Source organism: Calonectris borealis, unplaced genomic scaffold, assembly GCF_964195595.1.
Source record: "Calonectris borealis unplaced genomic scaffold, bCalBor7.hap1.2 HAP1_SCAFFOLD_35, whole genome shotgun sequence".
Classification (NCBI taxonomy): domain Eukaryota; kingdom Metazoa; phylum Chordata; class Aves; order Procellariiformes; family Procellariidae; genus Calonectris; species Calonectris borealis.
Genome location: NW_027441451.1, coordinates 2170699 through 2187110, shown reverse-complemented (window position 1 = coordinate 2187110; position 16412 = coordinate 2170699). Strand labels below are relative to the sequence as shown.

General features: G+C 56.1%; 2 protein-coding genes across 2 annotated transcripts; one reads left to right on the top strand and one right to left on the bottom strand.

Moving 5' to 3' along the window:
• The first annotated feature begins 3171 nt into the window (after positions 1-3171).
• Positions 3172-3762, top strand: LOC142076221 (olfactory receptor 14J1-like). The gene has a single exon (XM_075138600.1). It carries the CDS (start codon positions 3172-3174, stop codon positions 3760-3762), a length of 591 nt encoding a protein of 196 aa, XP_074994701.1.
• Positions 3763-11509: 7747 nt separating this feature from the next.
• Positions 11510-12466, bottom strand: LOC142076220 (olfactory receptor 14J1-like). The gene has a single exon (XM_075138599.1). It carries the CDS (start codon positions 12464-12466, stop codon positions 11510-11512), a length of 957 nt encoding a protein of 318 aa, XP_074994700.1.
• Between the last annotated feature and the right edge of the window lie 3946 nt (positions 12467-16412).

The window sequence follows — 16412 nt, the reverse complement described above, 5'->3', positions numbered from 1 at the left end:
TGGGGGCTGAATCCCTTCCCTCGGCACTGCTAAATGAGGTCCTTCCCTGTCCCTGTCCGGGTGTCCTGTCTACAGATGGGCCAATGAAAAGGTGATTCCTGGAGCTGACTCTTCTTGAGATGGGAGAAATGCCCCTGCTGGAAAGAAGTGTCTCTCCGCAGCTGAGGGAGGGACCATGAGTGATGGCTTCAGGCTGTTCCCAGCAGGTTCCCTGGAGGCGCAGGGACACGTGGAGGGAGCCCCGAGGGGGCAGAGCAAGTGGTGCCTTGGGCTGGTCCTCTGCTGCTGAGCTGGGCTGGGCTCCTGGGATGGAGGGAGCTCCTGGCAAGCGGGCAGCGCTGCAGAGAGACAGCTCTGCCCAGGAGCAGGGCTGGGGGCACTGCCTGCAGGCACCGAGGGGAGAGGAGCGAGGCAGAGAGAGGTTAGAGGCAGTCTGGGCTGGGAGGATGCTGAGAATGAACGGGAGGAGAAACCTTCACAGCCCTTGACACGGTAAGTCTCCGGGCGCAGGGCAAAGAAGCTGCAGTGCCTGGAGAGCTCTCCAAAAGCTGGCACATGCCACAGCCTGTGGGACATTTCCGGAGGTCTCTCCCACCTTCTCTGGTGTGGAGGAGGAGGACATGGTGCAGAGCAGGGCTTCCCTGCTGCACGGTCAGAGGGAGAGGGCATGAGGGCTGCCTTCTGCTGGGGGGGACTGCAGGGGTGTGCAGGCAGGGGTGCCCAGGGCTGTCCTTGCGAGCAGGGTCCCTGCACCCCAGGGGCTGTGTGCTGGGGCAGGGACTCTGCCGCCTGCCAGGCTCAGCACTCAGCCTGCCCGGGGAGCTCCCCACGGCGCTGTGGGGAGAAGCTGTGGGTGGAAGGAGCGAGCCCCAGCAGGGCAGGGTCCTTCTGCTGTCGAGAGGGTGCTGCCGGGGTCAGGGCTGCTCACAGCTCCAGCTCAGCCCCGGGCATTTCTGAGGGGACTTTTCAAGATGGAGTTCCCTGAAAGGGAAGGTGTCTGTCTTTGAGGTTTCTCCTCTTGGTTGGCTGGGTGGGCAGTGGGACATTTCCAAGGGCACTTTTCAATTGGAAGGTCAAAGGAGGGATGACTGTTTGGATAAGGAGCTTTCCTGCGTCTGTGTGTTCAGTTTCTAGCTCTGGGGGCTACAGATAGCACCAGCATCCCCTTTCCAGTCTCATCGGGGTTGTGGGACCTGCTCCTTACCCCCTGCGCACACGGAGAGGCTGCAGGGCAGCGCTGGGCACCCAGGGGCTGAGATGGGGTCTGTGAGCACTGGCAGGGAAGAGCCGTGGGGCCAGAGCAAGAGCTCCTGGCAGGGACAGCTCCAGGCAGGAGAGATGGGCAGCAAAGGAAGGACCTGCCAATGGAAGCCCTGTTGCAGGGGAGATGTGGGCACCTCCCGGCCACCCCTGCAGTGCAGATGCCTTCCCTCAGCAACCCCCTTCATCTCTGCCACCCAGCACAGCCCTCGGCCCTCCCGGCCATGGGGTCTAGGCTGGGAGTCACCCCTCTGTCCAGCAGACCAGCAGAAGAGGCCAAGGGCATCCCTCCTGCCACGTCCCCAGTTCCCACTGACCAGCAATGGGGCTGAGGGCAACTGTCCTGCTTTATCACTGTCTGGGAGGTGGCTGCACAGCTGGGTGAGGGGAACGCTGTCCTGAGTGCCCGGCTGCCTCGGCCCTTGCCTCGCTCAGCCAGACCCTCACTGTCTTTTTCCTTCTTTCTCCACTGCCTGTTTTAAAGTTATCTTGTTCTTGGTGCCAGACTGCCTGGGGATGGGAATTTCAGCTGCAGAGTCACACCCTGATCTTGTTCGTCCATTCGTGCGGGCATGTCGATGGGAACAAGTGTCCCAGCTTTCCTCTAACCCGAGGGGCTGTGGGCAACGCAGCCTGTGGGGCTGGGGAGTGAGTCAATTGTCTCTTCCTGAGCTGCCAACATTCGGACACTTGGCTATCTCCTTGGGGTGTCCTTCCAAGCTGTGAGCTGCCTTCCAGCATGCAAAGCTGTCCCATAGCAACCTTGTGTTCTCTGAAAGCCCCACGGAGAAACGCAGAGACTCTCTGGCTGAGGAGATGCTGTGGGGTTGGTGAAATGAGCCACGAGTGTCCTGGGCTAGAAGTGGGGTGCTGAGACCTTGAGAAAGGGTGAGACATTTCGTGCTCTGCACTGGATCCCTCTGCTCTCAGCAGTGTCTCGTTGCATGACAGAACATAAGAATGTGATCGCCCTCCATCTCAGGAAGGTGCAAGCCCAAGGCAGCTGGGAACAAGACCGGGGGACAGACCAACTCCCCTCACTGCGCTCTGAGCCACAGGCAATCCTCTTCCCTCGCAGGACTCACTCTGTTCTCCTGAGTGCAGCAGAAATGCTGAGGGTTCCTGACATCCAAGAACACTCCCCAGGGGAGATGGGGGGAGCTGTCAAAACCCCCAAGCCTCTCAAAGTGCCTTCTGCCACCTCAGTTCCTCAGCACGGGGAGTGCAGGTGCTGACAGGCCCTTCTGCGTTAGGAGCGGTTCCATCTGACCAAGTCAAACGCCAGCACTGGCCCCTGTCCCCACCCTTCCCATGAACCCACTGCTGCAGAGCAGGGCTGACTCCTCGGCAGCCAGCGGGCAGAGGCCCTGCTCCTCACGCCACATTCAGCCAGCACCCACCAGAGCTCCAGCCCCGCAGCTGAGAAAGGATTCCTGGAAAATGCAAAGGGGGGGTGTGCAGCAGGGGCAGGGGCTGTGGGAAACGGCTTGGATTTTGCTCAGAGAAGTCTCCCCTAACTTCTTGTGTTTTCCTCCTCCAACAGGTCCCCATGCCCAGAGGGACCAAATGTCCAACGGCAGCTCCTTCACCCACTTCCTCCTCCTGGCCTTCGCAGACACACGGGAGCTGCAGCTCTTGCACTTCTGGCTCTTCCTGGGCATCTACCTGGCTGCCCTCCTGGGCAACGGCCTCATCATCACCGCCATAGCCTGCGACCACCGCCTGCACACCCCCATGTACTTCTTCCTCCTCAACCTCTCCCTCCTCGACCTGGGCTCCATCTCCACCACTGTTCCCAAAGCCATGGCCAATTCCCTCTGGGACACCAGGGACATCTCCTACGCAGGATGTGCTGCACAGCTCTTTTTCTTTCTCTTCTTGATGACAGCAGAGTATTGTCTTCTCACCGTCATGGCCTACGACCGCTACGTTGCCATCTGCCAACCCCTGCACTACGGGACCCTCCTGGGCAGCAGAGCTTGTGTCCACGTGGCAGCAGCTGCCTGGGCCAGTGGGTTTCTCAATGCTCTCCTGCACACGGCCAATACATTGTCACTACCCCTCTGCCACGGCAATGCTGTGGACCAGTTCTTCTGTGAAATCCCCCAGATCCTCAAGCTCTCCTGCTCACACTCCTACCTCAGGGAGGTTGGGCTCCTTATGGGTGGTGTCTGTTTAGCATTTGGGTGTTTTGTTTTCATTGTGGTGTCCTATGTGGAGATCTTCAGGGCCGTGCTGAGGATCCCCTCTGAGCAGGGACGGCACAAAGCCTTTTCCACGTGCCTCCCTCACCTGGCCGTGGTCTCCCTGTTTCTCAGTACCGTCATGTTTGCCCACCTGAAGCCCCCCTCCATCTCCTCCCCATCCCTGGATCTGATGGTGGCAGTGCTGTACTCAGTGGTGCCTCCAGCAGTGAACCCCCTCGTCTACAGCATGAGGAACCAGGAGCTGAAGGAGGCCCTAAGGAAACTGGCCCAGTGGACGCTGTTTCACCGACAATAACCTGCCTCCCCTTCTCTGCACATTCCCCAGAGTTTATCTCAGGACATGAGTCTGATTTTTTCTCTTGTAATAATCCTGCTTATATATAATTTTCTCGGTTTATAATCCTTGTCTTGAGGCTTGATTCTGTTGTGTCTGACTCTTGCCCAACACTGTGTCAGATGTGGCATGCCCAATAGCAGCTCTTCAATAAATGGGGATCTCCCAGGTGCAGTGCCTGAAGGCTGGGCTCTTCCTCCAAAGTTATTTCCACGAAAATGTGCAAGGAATTGGTCTTTTAAAATATCTGTTCTCCCTGTGTTCTCAATGTTTTGGGTGTTAAGCTCATGGTACCATTAGGTTCCACTGGCCCAAATGGTCTGGATTTAAGAGCTCTCTTCTTGGTGTCCAATGGCAGGGGAGATGGTCCATGACCTCCCATTATCTTCTCAGGTTTCTTCATGGATGACAAGACTGATGGCACATACCAGAGTCTCTGGAAATGACTTTGGAGGGGTGAGGAGAGGAGAGGATGGGGACTCACCCCGTGCCCTGGGGTTGCAATGAATGGAGACTCAGAAGGTGAAACACCCTCAAAGGTGAAGTCCCCCAAAAGTAAAGCACCAAATCGACGTATCCATGGACAAGGACTCTGCAGTGCCATGGGAGTGAGTGGGGAGCCAGCAGGCAGAGGGAGGGGAGACTGGAGAGATGCAGGAGGTGCCGGAGGAGGCCCAGGGCCAGGACTGTCGTGCTGTCGTGGGGAGTGGGGCTGGTGGGAGCAGAGGAGGGGGCAAATTCAGTGAGGGTTGGGCATCACCTGCAATATGAATTCAGGAGAGGCAGCGAGTGAGTAGCCTCCATTTCCTCGTGGCCTTGGGGCCAGCAGCATCCCTGGGGCAGATGGGGAAGCTGACCTTCCCATTCAGTTCCATTCACTCCTTCCCATCGGCAGGCAGGTGTTCAGCCATCTCCAGGAAAGCAGGGCTCCATCACGCATAACAGTGACTTGGCAAGAGAAACGCCACTACTCCGAATGTCCCCCCCTTCCTTCTTCCCCCACCTTTTAATTGCTGAACATGACGTCATATAGTATGGAACATCCCTTTTGTCAGTTGGGGTCAGCAGTCCCAGCTGTGTCCCCTCCCAATTCCTTGTGCACCCCCAGCCTACTCGCTGGTGGGGTGGGGTGAGGAGCAGAAAAGGCCTTGACCCTGTGTAAGCCCTGCTCAGCCGAACGAAAACAGCCCTGGGTTATCAACACTGTCTTCAGCACAAATCCAAACCACAGCCCCATACTGGCTACTGTGGAGAAAATTAACTCTATCCCAGCCAAAACCAGCACACCGCTCAGCCCCCAGCATGATGTGCAGAGTGTGGCTGGATCACAGGCTGTCCTCCCCCAGGGACATTCTCAGCAGCACCTTGTCCTTCGTGGAGATCAGCCCCACCTCTGGCACAGGCCCCACGGTGCTGCAGAGTCACCTGGGACAGCGAACCCCTCTCCTGACGGGGCTGCACAGCCCTCGCCTCTTTCTCTCTGGCCTTGGGCTCTGCAGCTTTTGCTGTCAGGGTGGCAACCTCATCCACCATTCTGTTGCCACCTGCCACCCACTCCAGCATGCCTCTGCTGGGAAGCAAAGCCTTCCCACACACGGGGTCCCATCTCTGGGTACCAGCTTTGCATGGGACAATTCTGCCCTTGGCCCTGGTGCCCCATCGGAGGGGCTGCAGCCCAAATGGGCACCAAAGCCCACAGCCTGGGCCACAGAGAGCAGGAGCCGCGGGTGCCATCACAGAGCTGTGACTTCAGTGGAACAAGAGCTGAGGTGGGGAAGGACAGCTCCCACGGCTTTTGTGGTAATGGAGACAGAACATCTTTAGGAGAGACCGATGGGGAAGATGAGGAGTGGGGGCTGCCTTGTGTGGTGTCAGGGCAGTGCAGGTCCATGGAGCTCCTCTACGGCACAGGGAACAGGAGAGGTGAGAGCTTGTGTGGGGGTCAGACGAGAGGCCAGAAAAGATGACACTGCGGTAGGAGTTACTTCTGGTTTGTGTCTGGCCAGCAACAAAACACCCAGAATCACTTGCTCACTCCCCCACTACAACCCCAGGGGGACAGGGGAGAGAATCGGAAGTGCAGAAGCGAGAAAACTCAGGAGTCAAGACAAAGAGGGTTTAATAGATGAAGCAAAGCTCTGTGTGCAGGAAAAGCAAAATGGGGAATTCATTCACACTTCCCATCAGCCAGCAGATGTTCAGCCACTGCCAGGAAAGCATCATGTGTGTCAGTTACTTGGGAAGACAAATGCCATGACCACAAATGTCCCCCCTTCCTCCGTCTTTCCTTGCGGTTCTTTTGTTGAGCATGACATCATTTGGTACAGAATATTGCTTTGGTCCGTTGGGGTCAGCTTTCCCAGCTGTGCCTCTGCCAACCTCTTGCGTACCCCCAGCCTACTTGCAGAGGGGGCAGAGTGAGAAAGAGAAAACCTTCAGGCTCTGCAGGGACTGCTCAGCAGTAGCCAAAACCCTGGTGTGTTACCAGTGCCGTTTAGTAACAAACCCAAAGCAGATCACCATACGGTCTGCTATGGAGAGAATTAACTGCATCCCAGCCAGACCCAGGACAGAGCTACAGGTCATAGAGTCAGGGTGAGGAATGAACTAAGTCTTGTTTAAATGACCTGAGGAAATCTGTGGATCACAGACCCTGGCTCTTATGGGGGACTCGGTCTCCCTGGTGTTCACTGGTCAAGTGAGACAGCAGGATGCAAACAGTCCAGGAGGCTTCTTGTGGAGGTTCTGGAAAAGTTCTTAGCACGGCTGCCAAACGGGCCACCCAGTCTGATGTTCATCTGGAGCTGGTACTCCCAAAGGAGGAAGAGCTGCTCAGGGATGTGAGGACCAGTGTCTGCCTTGGCTGCAGTGACCGTGAAATTGTGATCTCTTGGATCCCCAGGGATGTGGGGAAGGAGAGAAGCAGAGAGCAGATCCTGCACATCAGGGCATGAGAACTTGACCTACTGAGGACACTGGCAGGTGGGAACCTAATCTCTAATCTTTCATATAATTTCACCTGTCCTGATACAATGACCATTTCTGATGTCACCTTTGCAGATGCAGACCCTCTAGACAAAGGCCCGTTCCATTATTTGCAAATTTTCTCCTTTGTTCATTCAGATAACTCTCACCTACTCAGGGAGTTAAAAGCTTGCCTGTCTTTCAGTAGCCTCATTGGCTCTTTAGCCAATTCTTTAATTATGGTTATATCTAACTTTTTTGTATTTATCTCAAACATTTCTCACAAGATTATCCCTTGTAGGAAGGCAACCTCATTACAGACAGCTTGTACTTAGCATATGGTTACAAAGGGTGTTTTATTCTTTAGGAAACTTTATCATGCTTGGCTTTTCTTTGCAAATAGAAAAAACTCTTACGTGGCCTGTGTGCAGCCAGTTCTCTGAGGAGAGCAGGTGGGAGTTGGTGCAATGGAGCTGTAACACCCAGCTGCAGAGATCAGTGGAGAAGTCTGATGCAAGGAAGAGTGATGTAAGTCCCAGATGGCCAATGAGAGAAATGGTGAGGTTTGGGAGGTGAGGAGCAAAGTTCTCCATACAGAGTCAGACCTCAAGGGACTGCTTCTCCTGCCTGCCCAGACCTCCTGAGGAGACACCCTGGATCACTAGCTCTTGGAGAATGTTTCCATCACTTCTTCTCTAAACTGAAGAGTAAATTTAAATTAAAAAATATTTTTTTTAGGTGCACTTTGAAATCTTCTCTTTCACTACACTATGAAATGACTCCAATTAGCTGTACAAGCCTGGAAGACCTAAAGAAAACTACAGGAAGAAAAAGAGCTCCTTAAGGCTTTCTGTATTTTCATGAGACCCATGGTGTATTTGGTGCTGAGTCCTTGAAGCTCCCATGATGAGAGGAGAAAGAACAAACCTCTCAAGAAGTCAAAGTCAGAAGCAAAACTCAAAGTACCTTGAAGTATTAATGGGTCCCGCTGAGGACCATTACTGACAAAGCCTCCCCGTGGCCTCGTTAGAGCAGATCATTGGAGGCCATGCTTGCAGGTAGGCAAAGGCACTGTGCAGGTGGCTGTAATGCTGAGAAAACCCTTGGTTTGTTTTAGGAAGCAGAAAGGCCAAGCCCTCACCCCCAGGCCCTGGGAAGGCAGATCCTGTCCCTCACGCGTGGCTCAGGGCTCTTCTTGGGGGCAGTTGGATGTGGGGGTGAGCAATGCCAAGGGTAGGAAAATTCTATGGTACCTCCTGGCCTCCCAAAGAAGGGGCAAGGAGGAAATGAAGTCCAGAGCCTCAAAAGAAAGTTTCTCCTGGTAGGCCTCAGTGGCAGACGCAACTGCCTTAGCCAAGGGGACAAAGCCCTTGGTCCTGTTGAGCCTTTTGGCCTTGACAGAGCCTTCAGCCATCTCTGCTGCAGGCTGTCCTACGCTGTCCCATGCCTGCACCTCTTGCCCTTCAGGCTGTAGACACCCATCTTGCTTTCCCACCTAGCTCTCACCCCAGCATTTCTAGACCTTCACTCATGTCTCTCCACCCTCACTGGCTTTTCCTTGAAACACAAAGCCATGGGCTGATCCAGACTCCCTCTGGGTGACCTCTTACACCACAAGGCTACCCTTTGACTGAGAGTTCTTTTTCTCCCCTCCAATCTGAACCTTCCAAGCTGCACTTTGTGGAGGTTTCCTTCTCTTCCCACTACCAAGAAAAGCTCCATCATCTCGGAAACCACCCTTCAAGTAGTTGCAGGCTACTACTGTGGTGCCCTGAGCCTCTACTTCACCAGGCTAAAGAAGCCCAGGTCTCTCAGCCTCTCCACAGAGGCCTCAAACCCCATCCTGGCAGATCTCATCTGGAACCTCTCCAGTTGCCCCCATTCCTCCACACTGGGGAGCCCCACACCTAGGCACACTAGTCCAGATGTGGCTGCAGCAGTGCTGAGTCAAGGGAGATGATAACTCCCTTGTCTGGGTGGCCTCGCTCCTCCTAATGCAGCCCCATATGCAGGTGGCCTTACTAACCTTGAGCATGTGCCACTGGCTCTGATGGCATCCCTTGGAACGCCAGGCCCTTCTCCGCAGGGTCACTGCTGAGCTGTTCAGGTCCCAGCCTGCCCTCGTCTATGGGTTTGCTCCTCACACCTGCCGCTTCCATGGTGTGTGATGAGAGGGACAGGCCAGAAAGGCAGGGGAGGGGGATGCAGCAGACAGGGGCAGTTGCAATGAGCCTGTCCAAAGGCAGGGAGATGAATGTAGCTGGGACGGTGGGGGGTGTTCCCGGAGTGGCACACGGAAACGTCAGGGCTCGGGGAGGTGTCCACGCCTGAGCTGGCCTCACGCACTCCTCACACACACAGGGCTGTTCAGAGACAGGAGCCCTTCCCTTGCACACGCACAGGCAGAGCACTGCAGCACTCACAGTGTCCCCCCGGCCTCCTGCTGCCATTCCCAGCGGCTGGCAGGCACCTCAGCCCTGCGCTGTGCCGCCCTGCTCCGCACTCCTCTGAGATGCCCCACAGCACGAGGCGTGGACACAGGGACCTGTTCAAGGAAGCACATCCCGGGGCTGCATTCGGGTGGTTTCCCAGGGGACGTCACTCCCAACGTGAAGTCCCCTCAAGACACTGTCTGTCCCACAGACCTCCATGGCACCCCCAGGGATAGATGATGGCATTTGGGCTCACTTGGATTCGTATTACAACACGCACACGATGTGCATGCTTACATCTCGTCTGTACAGTGCAAAGGTGGACTTCTGACCTCGTCATTCGGTGTCCTCCATGGAGGGACAACCAACCTCTCTGAGCTGGGGTGAGAGGCCAGTGCTGGAAGTGGAGGTTGTTACTGGCTGGTCGGTGACAATTGCCCTGGGGCAGCTTCCGCGGGGTGCCCAGCGCACACGGGCACAGCCCCTGCTCTGCTGCTCCTTTATGTCTCTGCCAGGAGCCTGGCTGTGCAAGGACACTGTGGTGTCCCCCCGCCCTGCACCCTCACACACTTTCCAGGTTCAACTGGTGGTTCCCTCCCTGGGACTCTTTCCAGCCCAGCCCAGCTCTCCCCCAGCTCTCCCCACCTCCCCGCTCTCACTCCAGCCCAGCCCAGCGGAGAAGCCCGCTCTGGGCAGGCCCTGCAGAAGGAAATGGAGGAAAGGGCGGGCAGTGACAGTGTCTCTCTGGCGGGCATGCTCAGGATGTCCTGACGCCCGGCAGCCCGCAGCCCCCGGGCCAGGCCCGCTCCCAGCACAGCACAGAGTCCTGGCCCTGGGGCTCCCCAGGCAGCTCCTGCTGCCCCAGTGACAGGACAGCCTGCCCCAAGCTGGCACCTGCAGCAAAGGCTTTCTCTTTCTGTGCCTCCCTGCTCTTCTCCCGGGACATCCCGTCTCCCCACAGAGCCTTTCCCCAGGTGAACACGTCTGCGCTGGCCTGGCCGGCCATTCCTGCACCCTCTCCCCAGGCTCCCCACAGCCCCCGAGCTGGGGGTGCTGCTCTGCAGAGCACGTGGGCTCTGGTGCCCAGGGCCATGGGGGAACTCTGTTGGGCTCTGCTGGTCAAGCTGGGAGCAGACCCAGCTGATGGTGGTCACAGCCGCTGACCGCCTCCCACTCAAGCTCTTATGTGGCCATGGAGGGTGCCCAGAGGTACCCTGCCTTATTCCAATGCTCTGAGATGTGTTTGGGTGCCACACTGGATCCAGTCTATGAAAGTCCACTGAGGGTAAAACGAATCACTCGCCAGACTCCTTCTCCTGTGCCTGCTGTGGCCCCTGGGGTGGCAGAGCTCTCGTTTGCTGGTTCACACCCAAATTTAGGATATTATCTCTGAGAGGCACCACGATGGACAGGCTCGTGTTCAGTGGCCTCCAGTCACTGCTGACTCCTGGCACACGCTGTCCCTGCAGATCCCTGTGCTCTCCTGGCAGCTCCCAAGTCCCTCCATAAAAACATTCACCTGCCATCAGCCCTGTCACATGCTGTAGAGCCCCAGGAAGGTTAATTGGAGACCATTCGTCATCTGCATGGGTGCTGGCCACCAACAAGCCAAACCTGAACCAACCCTAAGTCCCTAGAAGGCCATACTGGGACCCTCACCTCATCACACTGAGCCCATGGAGATACAAGCAAAGCAAGGAGTCTCTTCAGAGTCTATTCCTTGGGCAGGTTCTTGAGAGAAACCTTGGAAGAAGACCTGAGCCTTCAGGCACTGTACCAAGGAGATCCCTTTCATGGCTGAACTGCTGTTCTGGAGGCCAGCTCTGTCACAGAAGTGCCCATTGCCTGTCCCTGCCTGCGGTCACAGGACTGCCACACCACAGGGATGTGACCAAGCTGCCAGAGCACTCAGGCCTTGTACCAACACAAGGGCTCAGGAGGAGAGTGTGGAAATGGAAAAAGAGCAGCTCCAGAAAGACCAAGCAGCAGTGCTACCTGGTGCTCCCTGGCTGTTTTTCCTCTCTACCTCTTCTCCTAGGTTCTTAACCTGCAGATTTACAAATATCTCAGAGGAAGGATCTCAGACAAACACGTTACTACAGGGTCCTTAATTTTGTTTAAATGCACAGAGAGCACGATACTTCATTTACACAGTTTGTAAAAGGTAGACAGTGAATTAGAAGTGGGATGAATAATAACATTTCATTGTGCACAACATTATCACAACAAAAACAAAGAAACCCCAGCCCCACACCCCACCACCAAAAACTTTTGAAGGCAGGCTGGGGCTGTAATGAGTTACATTATCAATGCTATGCAGAGGAAAACAGGCAGTTTGTTGCTTCTGAAAAACATCCAGTCATGATTTTCCTCAGTGCGTCCTTGAGCTCCTGGTTCCTCATGCTGTAGATGAGGGGGTTCACTGCTGGAGGCACCACCGAGTACAGCACTGCCACCACCAGATCCAGGGATGTGGAGGAGATGGAGGGGGGCTTCAGGTAGGCAAACCCTGCAGTGCTGACAAAGAGGGAGACCACGGCCAGGTGAGGGAGGCACGTGGAAAAGGCTTTGTGCCGTCCCTGCTCAGAGGGGATCCTCAGCACGGCCCTGAAGATCTCCACGTAGGACACCACAATGAAAACAAAACACCCGAACACTAAACAGCCACTAACCACGAGAAGCCCAAACTCCCTGAGGTAGGAGTGTGAGCAGGAGAGCTTGAGGATCTGGGGGATTTCACAGAAGAACTGGTCCACAGCATTGCCGTGGCAGAGGGGCAGTGACAATGTATTGGCCGTGTGCAGGAGAGCATTGAGAAACCCACTGGCCCAGGCAGCTGCTGCCAGGTGGACACAAGCTCTGCTGCCCAGGAGGGTCCCGTAGTGCAGGGGTTGGCAGATGGCAACGTAGCGGTCGTAGGCCATGACAGTGAGAAGACACACTTCTGCTGAGATAAAAAAGACAAAGAAAAAGAGCTGTGCAGCACATCCTGTGTAGGAGATGTCCCTGGTGTCCCAGAGGGAATTGGCCATGGCTTTGGGAACAGTGGTGGAGATGGAGCCCAGGTCGAGGAGGGAGAGGTTGAGGAGGAAGAAGTACATGGGGGTGTGCAGGCGGTGGTCGCAGGCTATGGCGGTGATGATGAGGCCGTTGCCCAGGAGGGCAGCCAGGTAGATGCCCAGGAAGAGCCAGAAGTGCAAGAGCTGCAGCTCCCACGTGTCTGCGAAGGCCAGGAGGAGGAACTGGGTGATGGAGCTGCCGTTGGACATTTGCTGTTTCTTGGCATAGGGGTACTGTTCAAAACTGGAAAAGACAAGGAAAAAGTATGACAGACTTCTCCAAGCAAAGCCACTCCTTTTTTCATAGAAATTCACCCCCCCTCCCCAAAATTGAAATGCATTTCCTTCTCTGGTTTGTGCTGGCTGAGTGTGCTCTGAGGAGCAGGACCTCTGTCCACGGCCAAGGAGCCAGCTTTTCTCTGCTGCAGTGGGTACCTGGCAGCTGGTTTGTGACAGCTCCGATGTTCCCAAGGAATGTCAGATGTCATCCGCCCTTAATGGAAAAGATCAGTATCTGCACTCATGACTCTCAACAGCGTGGGCTGCAGAAGAGAGGCTTAGCGTGTCCTTATAAGAATTTTGTCTCTTTTTTATTTTTCACCATCACATCTGGTGAGTGTTCTTTTATGACTGAAAATGTGAAGAGTCTTGAGACAGGAGAGGCAAAAGGGCTCAGCTCTCTGTGGCTTAGTGCAGTCAGGTGAGCTGCAGTGTCCATCAGTCTGTTACCCAGCTCCCTGCTCTTTCACTTGTGCTGCCTCAAAGATGACTTCACACACAAATTACTCATTAAAAGAAACCAAACCAAACCACTGGACTCTGATGAAAGCAGGGGAGCACTGTTGCAGAGGGCAGGTCTGCACACTCTTCTCTTCCCCACCCCAGAGGTGGAGTTGTGATGGAGAAGGACACCGTCCCTCACAAGAGAAGCAAAGGACTCTGAGCGGAGAGTACTGACCTCCAAGGGAAAGCTCAGCCCTCCCTGGGATCCTACAGGAGAGCTGTGCCTTTCTGGAGGGCAGCTCGCAAGCCCAGCAGGACAGGCAAAGCGGAGGGTCAGGGGTCCTGAAGATGGGATGTCCTAAAGGGAGAGTCAGCTCATTGCCCAGCAGACAATGCCCAGAAGACATCCACAGTGAAGGACCGAATGAGAGCTGCCTTAACGGAGCCTACCCCGGTGCTTGTTTGCAGCTTCCTCCCACCCCCTGCCCGGGTCTCTGCTGCCTGGAGCTGTCCCTGCTGAGAGCTGGTTCCCTGTCCCCACCTCTCCTCCCTGTCGGTGCTCACAGACCCCATCCCACCCGCTGTGTGCTCAGCTCTGCCCTGCAGACCCCTCCTGGCAGCCGGGCACTGCGCAATGTCTTCTCTGTCCATGCAGGCTCTGATGGGATCATCAGACCAACCCTGATGAGGCTGGAGAAGTTGTACTGATGCTGTCTGTAAGCCACGGTGTGTTGATTTCTCATACTCCCTGCTTTATTCACCTCCAAGAGTAACAGATTTGGAAATCCAGTGCCTCCTCTTGACATGAGACATTAATTTCTATGTCCCATTGCCCACCCAGGCAACCCAGAGTACAAGATAGAAAGAACAGGACACTTGATTTACAGGTAGCCCCGGCCTTGCTGTGCTTCTTCAAAAGTCTTCTGGGAAAGCCCTGTAGTGATCTGAAGATGTGAGCAGCCCTGACCCAGGCAGCACCCTCTTGACAGCAGAAGGACCCTGCCCTGCTGGGGCTCGCTCCTTCCACCCACAGCTTCTCCCCACAGCACCGTGGGGAGCTCCCCGGGCAGGCTGAGTGCTGAGCCTGGCAGGCGGCAGAGTCCCTGCCCCAGCACACAGCCCCTGGGGTGCAGGGACCCTGCTCGCAAGGACAGCCCTGGGCACCCCTGCCTGCACACCCCTGCAGTCCCCCCCAGCAGAAGGCAGCCCTCATGCCCTGTCCCTCTGACCGTGCAGCAGGGAAGCCCTGCTCTGCACCATGTCCTCCTCCTCCACACCAGAGAAGGTGGGAGAGACCTCCGGAAATGTCCCACAGGCTGTGGCATGTGCCAGCTTTTGGAGATCTCTCCAGGCACCGCAGCTTCTTTGCCCTGCACCCGGAGACTTACCTTGTCAAGGGCTGTGAAGGTTTCTCCTCCCGTTCATTCTCAGCATCCTCCCAGCCCAGACTGCCTCTAAGCTCTCTCTGCCTCGCTCCTCTCCCCTCGGTGCCTGCAGGCAGTGCCCCCAGCCCTGCTGCGCTTTGCAGAGGAGCTGCTCCTGGGCAGAGCTGTCTCTCTGCAGCGCTGCCCGCTTGCCAGGAGCTCCCTCCATCCCAGGAGCCCAGCCCAGCTCAGCAGCAGAGGACCAGCCCAAGGCACCACTTGCTCTGCCCCCTCGGGGCTCCCTCCACGTGTCCCTGCGCCTCCAGGGAACCTGCTGGGAACAGCCTGAAGCCATAACTCATGGTCCCTCCCTCAGCTGGGAGAGACACTTCTTTCCAGCAGGGGCATTTCTCCCATCTGAAGAAGAGTCAGCTCCAGGAATCACCTTTTCATTGGCCCATCTGTAGACAGGACACCCGGACAGGGACAGGGAAGGACCTCATTTAGCAGTGCCCAGGGAAGGGATTCAGCCCCCATTCCATGGTTGTGGCCCTGGGGCTAGAAGTGGGCTCAGCTGCCCCCCACGCACAGCACAAGCCCACAGGAGGTGGGATTCCTCTGGCCTCAGCTCAGGTGTGCACACAGCAGACACCTGCATGTCAGCTCCTTCTCTCAGCTCCCTGCTAATTAATGGAGATGGAGGCCAGGGCTGACGTGGTCACATGCAAAGACCTGGGGACATTTGGGGTGCCAGAGGTGGTCCAAGATACCTGGAGCTAGCTGCGAGCTCTAGTGGAGCAATGCTGAGAGACAGGGCAGCATCTGGGGGCATCTTCTTGGAGGCTGGAGGTGAATCTCTCTGGCCAGTGGAAATGGCATCAGATGCCCACATTTAGGATGATGGAGCCTGTCTCTCTTCTTTATGTTCTGGGCAGCCTACGCAGGGATTCATCTGATGGAGTCATGTACCACAGGGAGAGCTCAGTTCCTCTCTGTCTTTCCCATCCGCCAGGTTGACTAGATCTCCATTGACTCTAATGGCGGTGGTGTCCTGAACATTCTCCCATTGCCCAATCCACTTCAGGGCAGTTATTCCATGTAAGGCCAGTTGCAGGCCTGTAATGGTAGGTGAGGTGCCAAGGCTCTCACACACAGCGACATGCAGTTGGCAGGGACAGCGATGGTCCTACACAGGAAAGCCATCCCCATGCAGAGCGAGGGTGTGACAGACACCCAGACAGCATTGCGACAGATCCAGTGCCTTTGGGCCAGAAACTGATTGCCACCCCTGCAGCGTGGCAAGGTCCGTCCCTTCTCTCTCCAGTAGAGGTAGGGCACTCCATGAATAGGAAGCCCATCACACCAGGGCCACCACGTGTGTGCCTACACCTTCAGACTTCTGGTTTTTCTCTCCACCAACCTTCCCTCACCCCCTGCAGAACACAGTCAAGGACCAGACCAACAGTTGTCACAGTGGGCCTGTCAGGAGCACCTTGTCATTCCTGGAGATCAGCTTCACCTCCACCAAAGGCCCTCGGGGACAGCAGAGACCCCACCGACAGCAAACCCATGTCTTGCCAGGGCTGCCCTTCCCAGCCCTGGTCCTCTCTGCCCTTGGGGACAGCAGGGTTTGCTCACTCTCTTGGCACCCAGGTTCAGCTTTCTGTTTCCACCTGCTCTCCACCCCGGCATGTCTCTGCTGTGAAGCAAAGCCTTTGCACACACGGGGGCTTGGACACTTGGTCCCAGGTTTGCCTAAGACAAGTGAGAGCTTGGCCTGGGGCTGCACCTGCAGTGCTACAGCCCAAATGTGCACTGATGCCCTCAGCCAGGGGCACAGCCAGGACGAGCTGGAGCCAGATGGGCCAGCAAATGTAATGCAAACCTGGATCTGACACTTGCAAGCAGGTGAGAACTGGCCAGTGAACTGAAGGTCAGCGTAAGCCTTGGTTGTCCTGACACTGAAACAGTGGGGTCCCAGTTCCCAAGGGAAGCCAGGAAGGAGAATTGAAGGCTGTAGATGCCAGACATCAGAGGAGCAGACTTTGGCCTCTTCTGGGGTGTTCTGG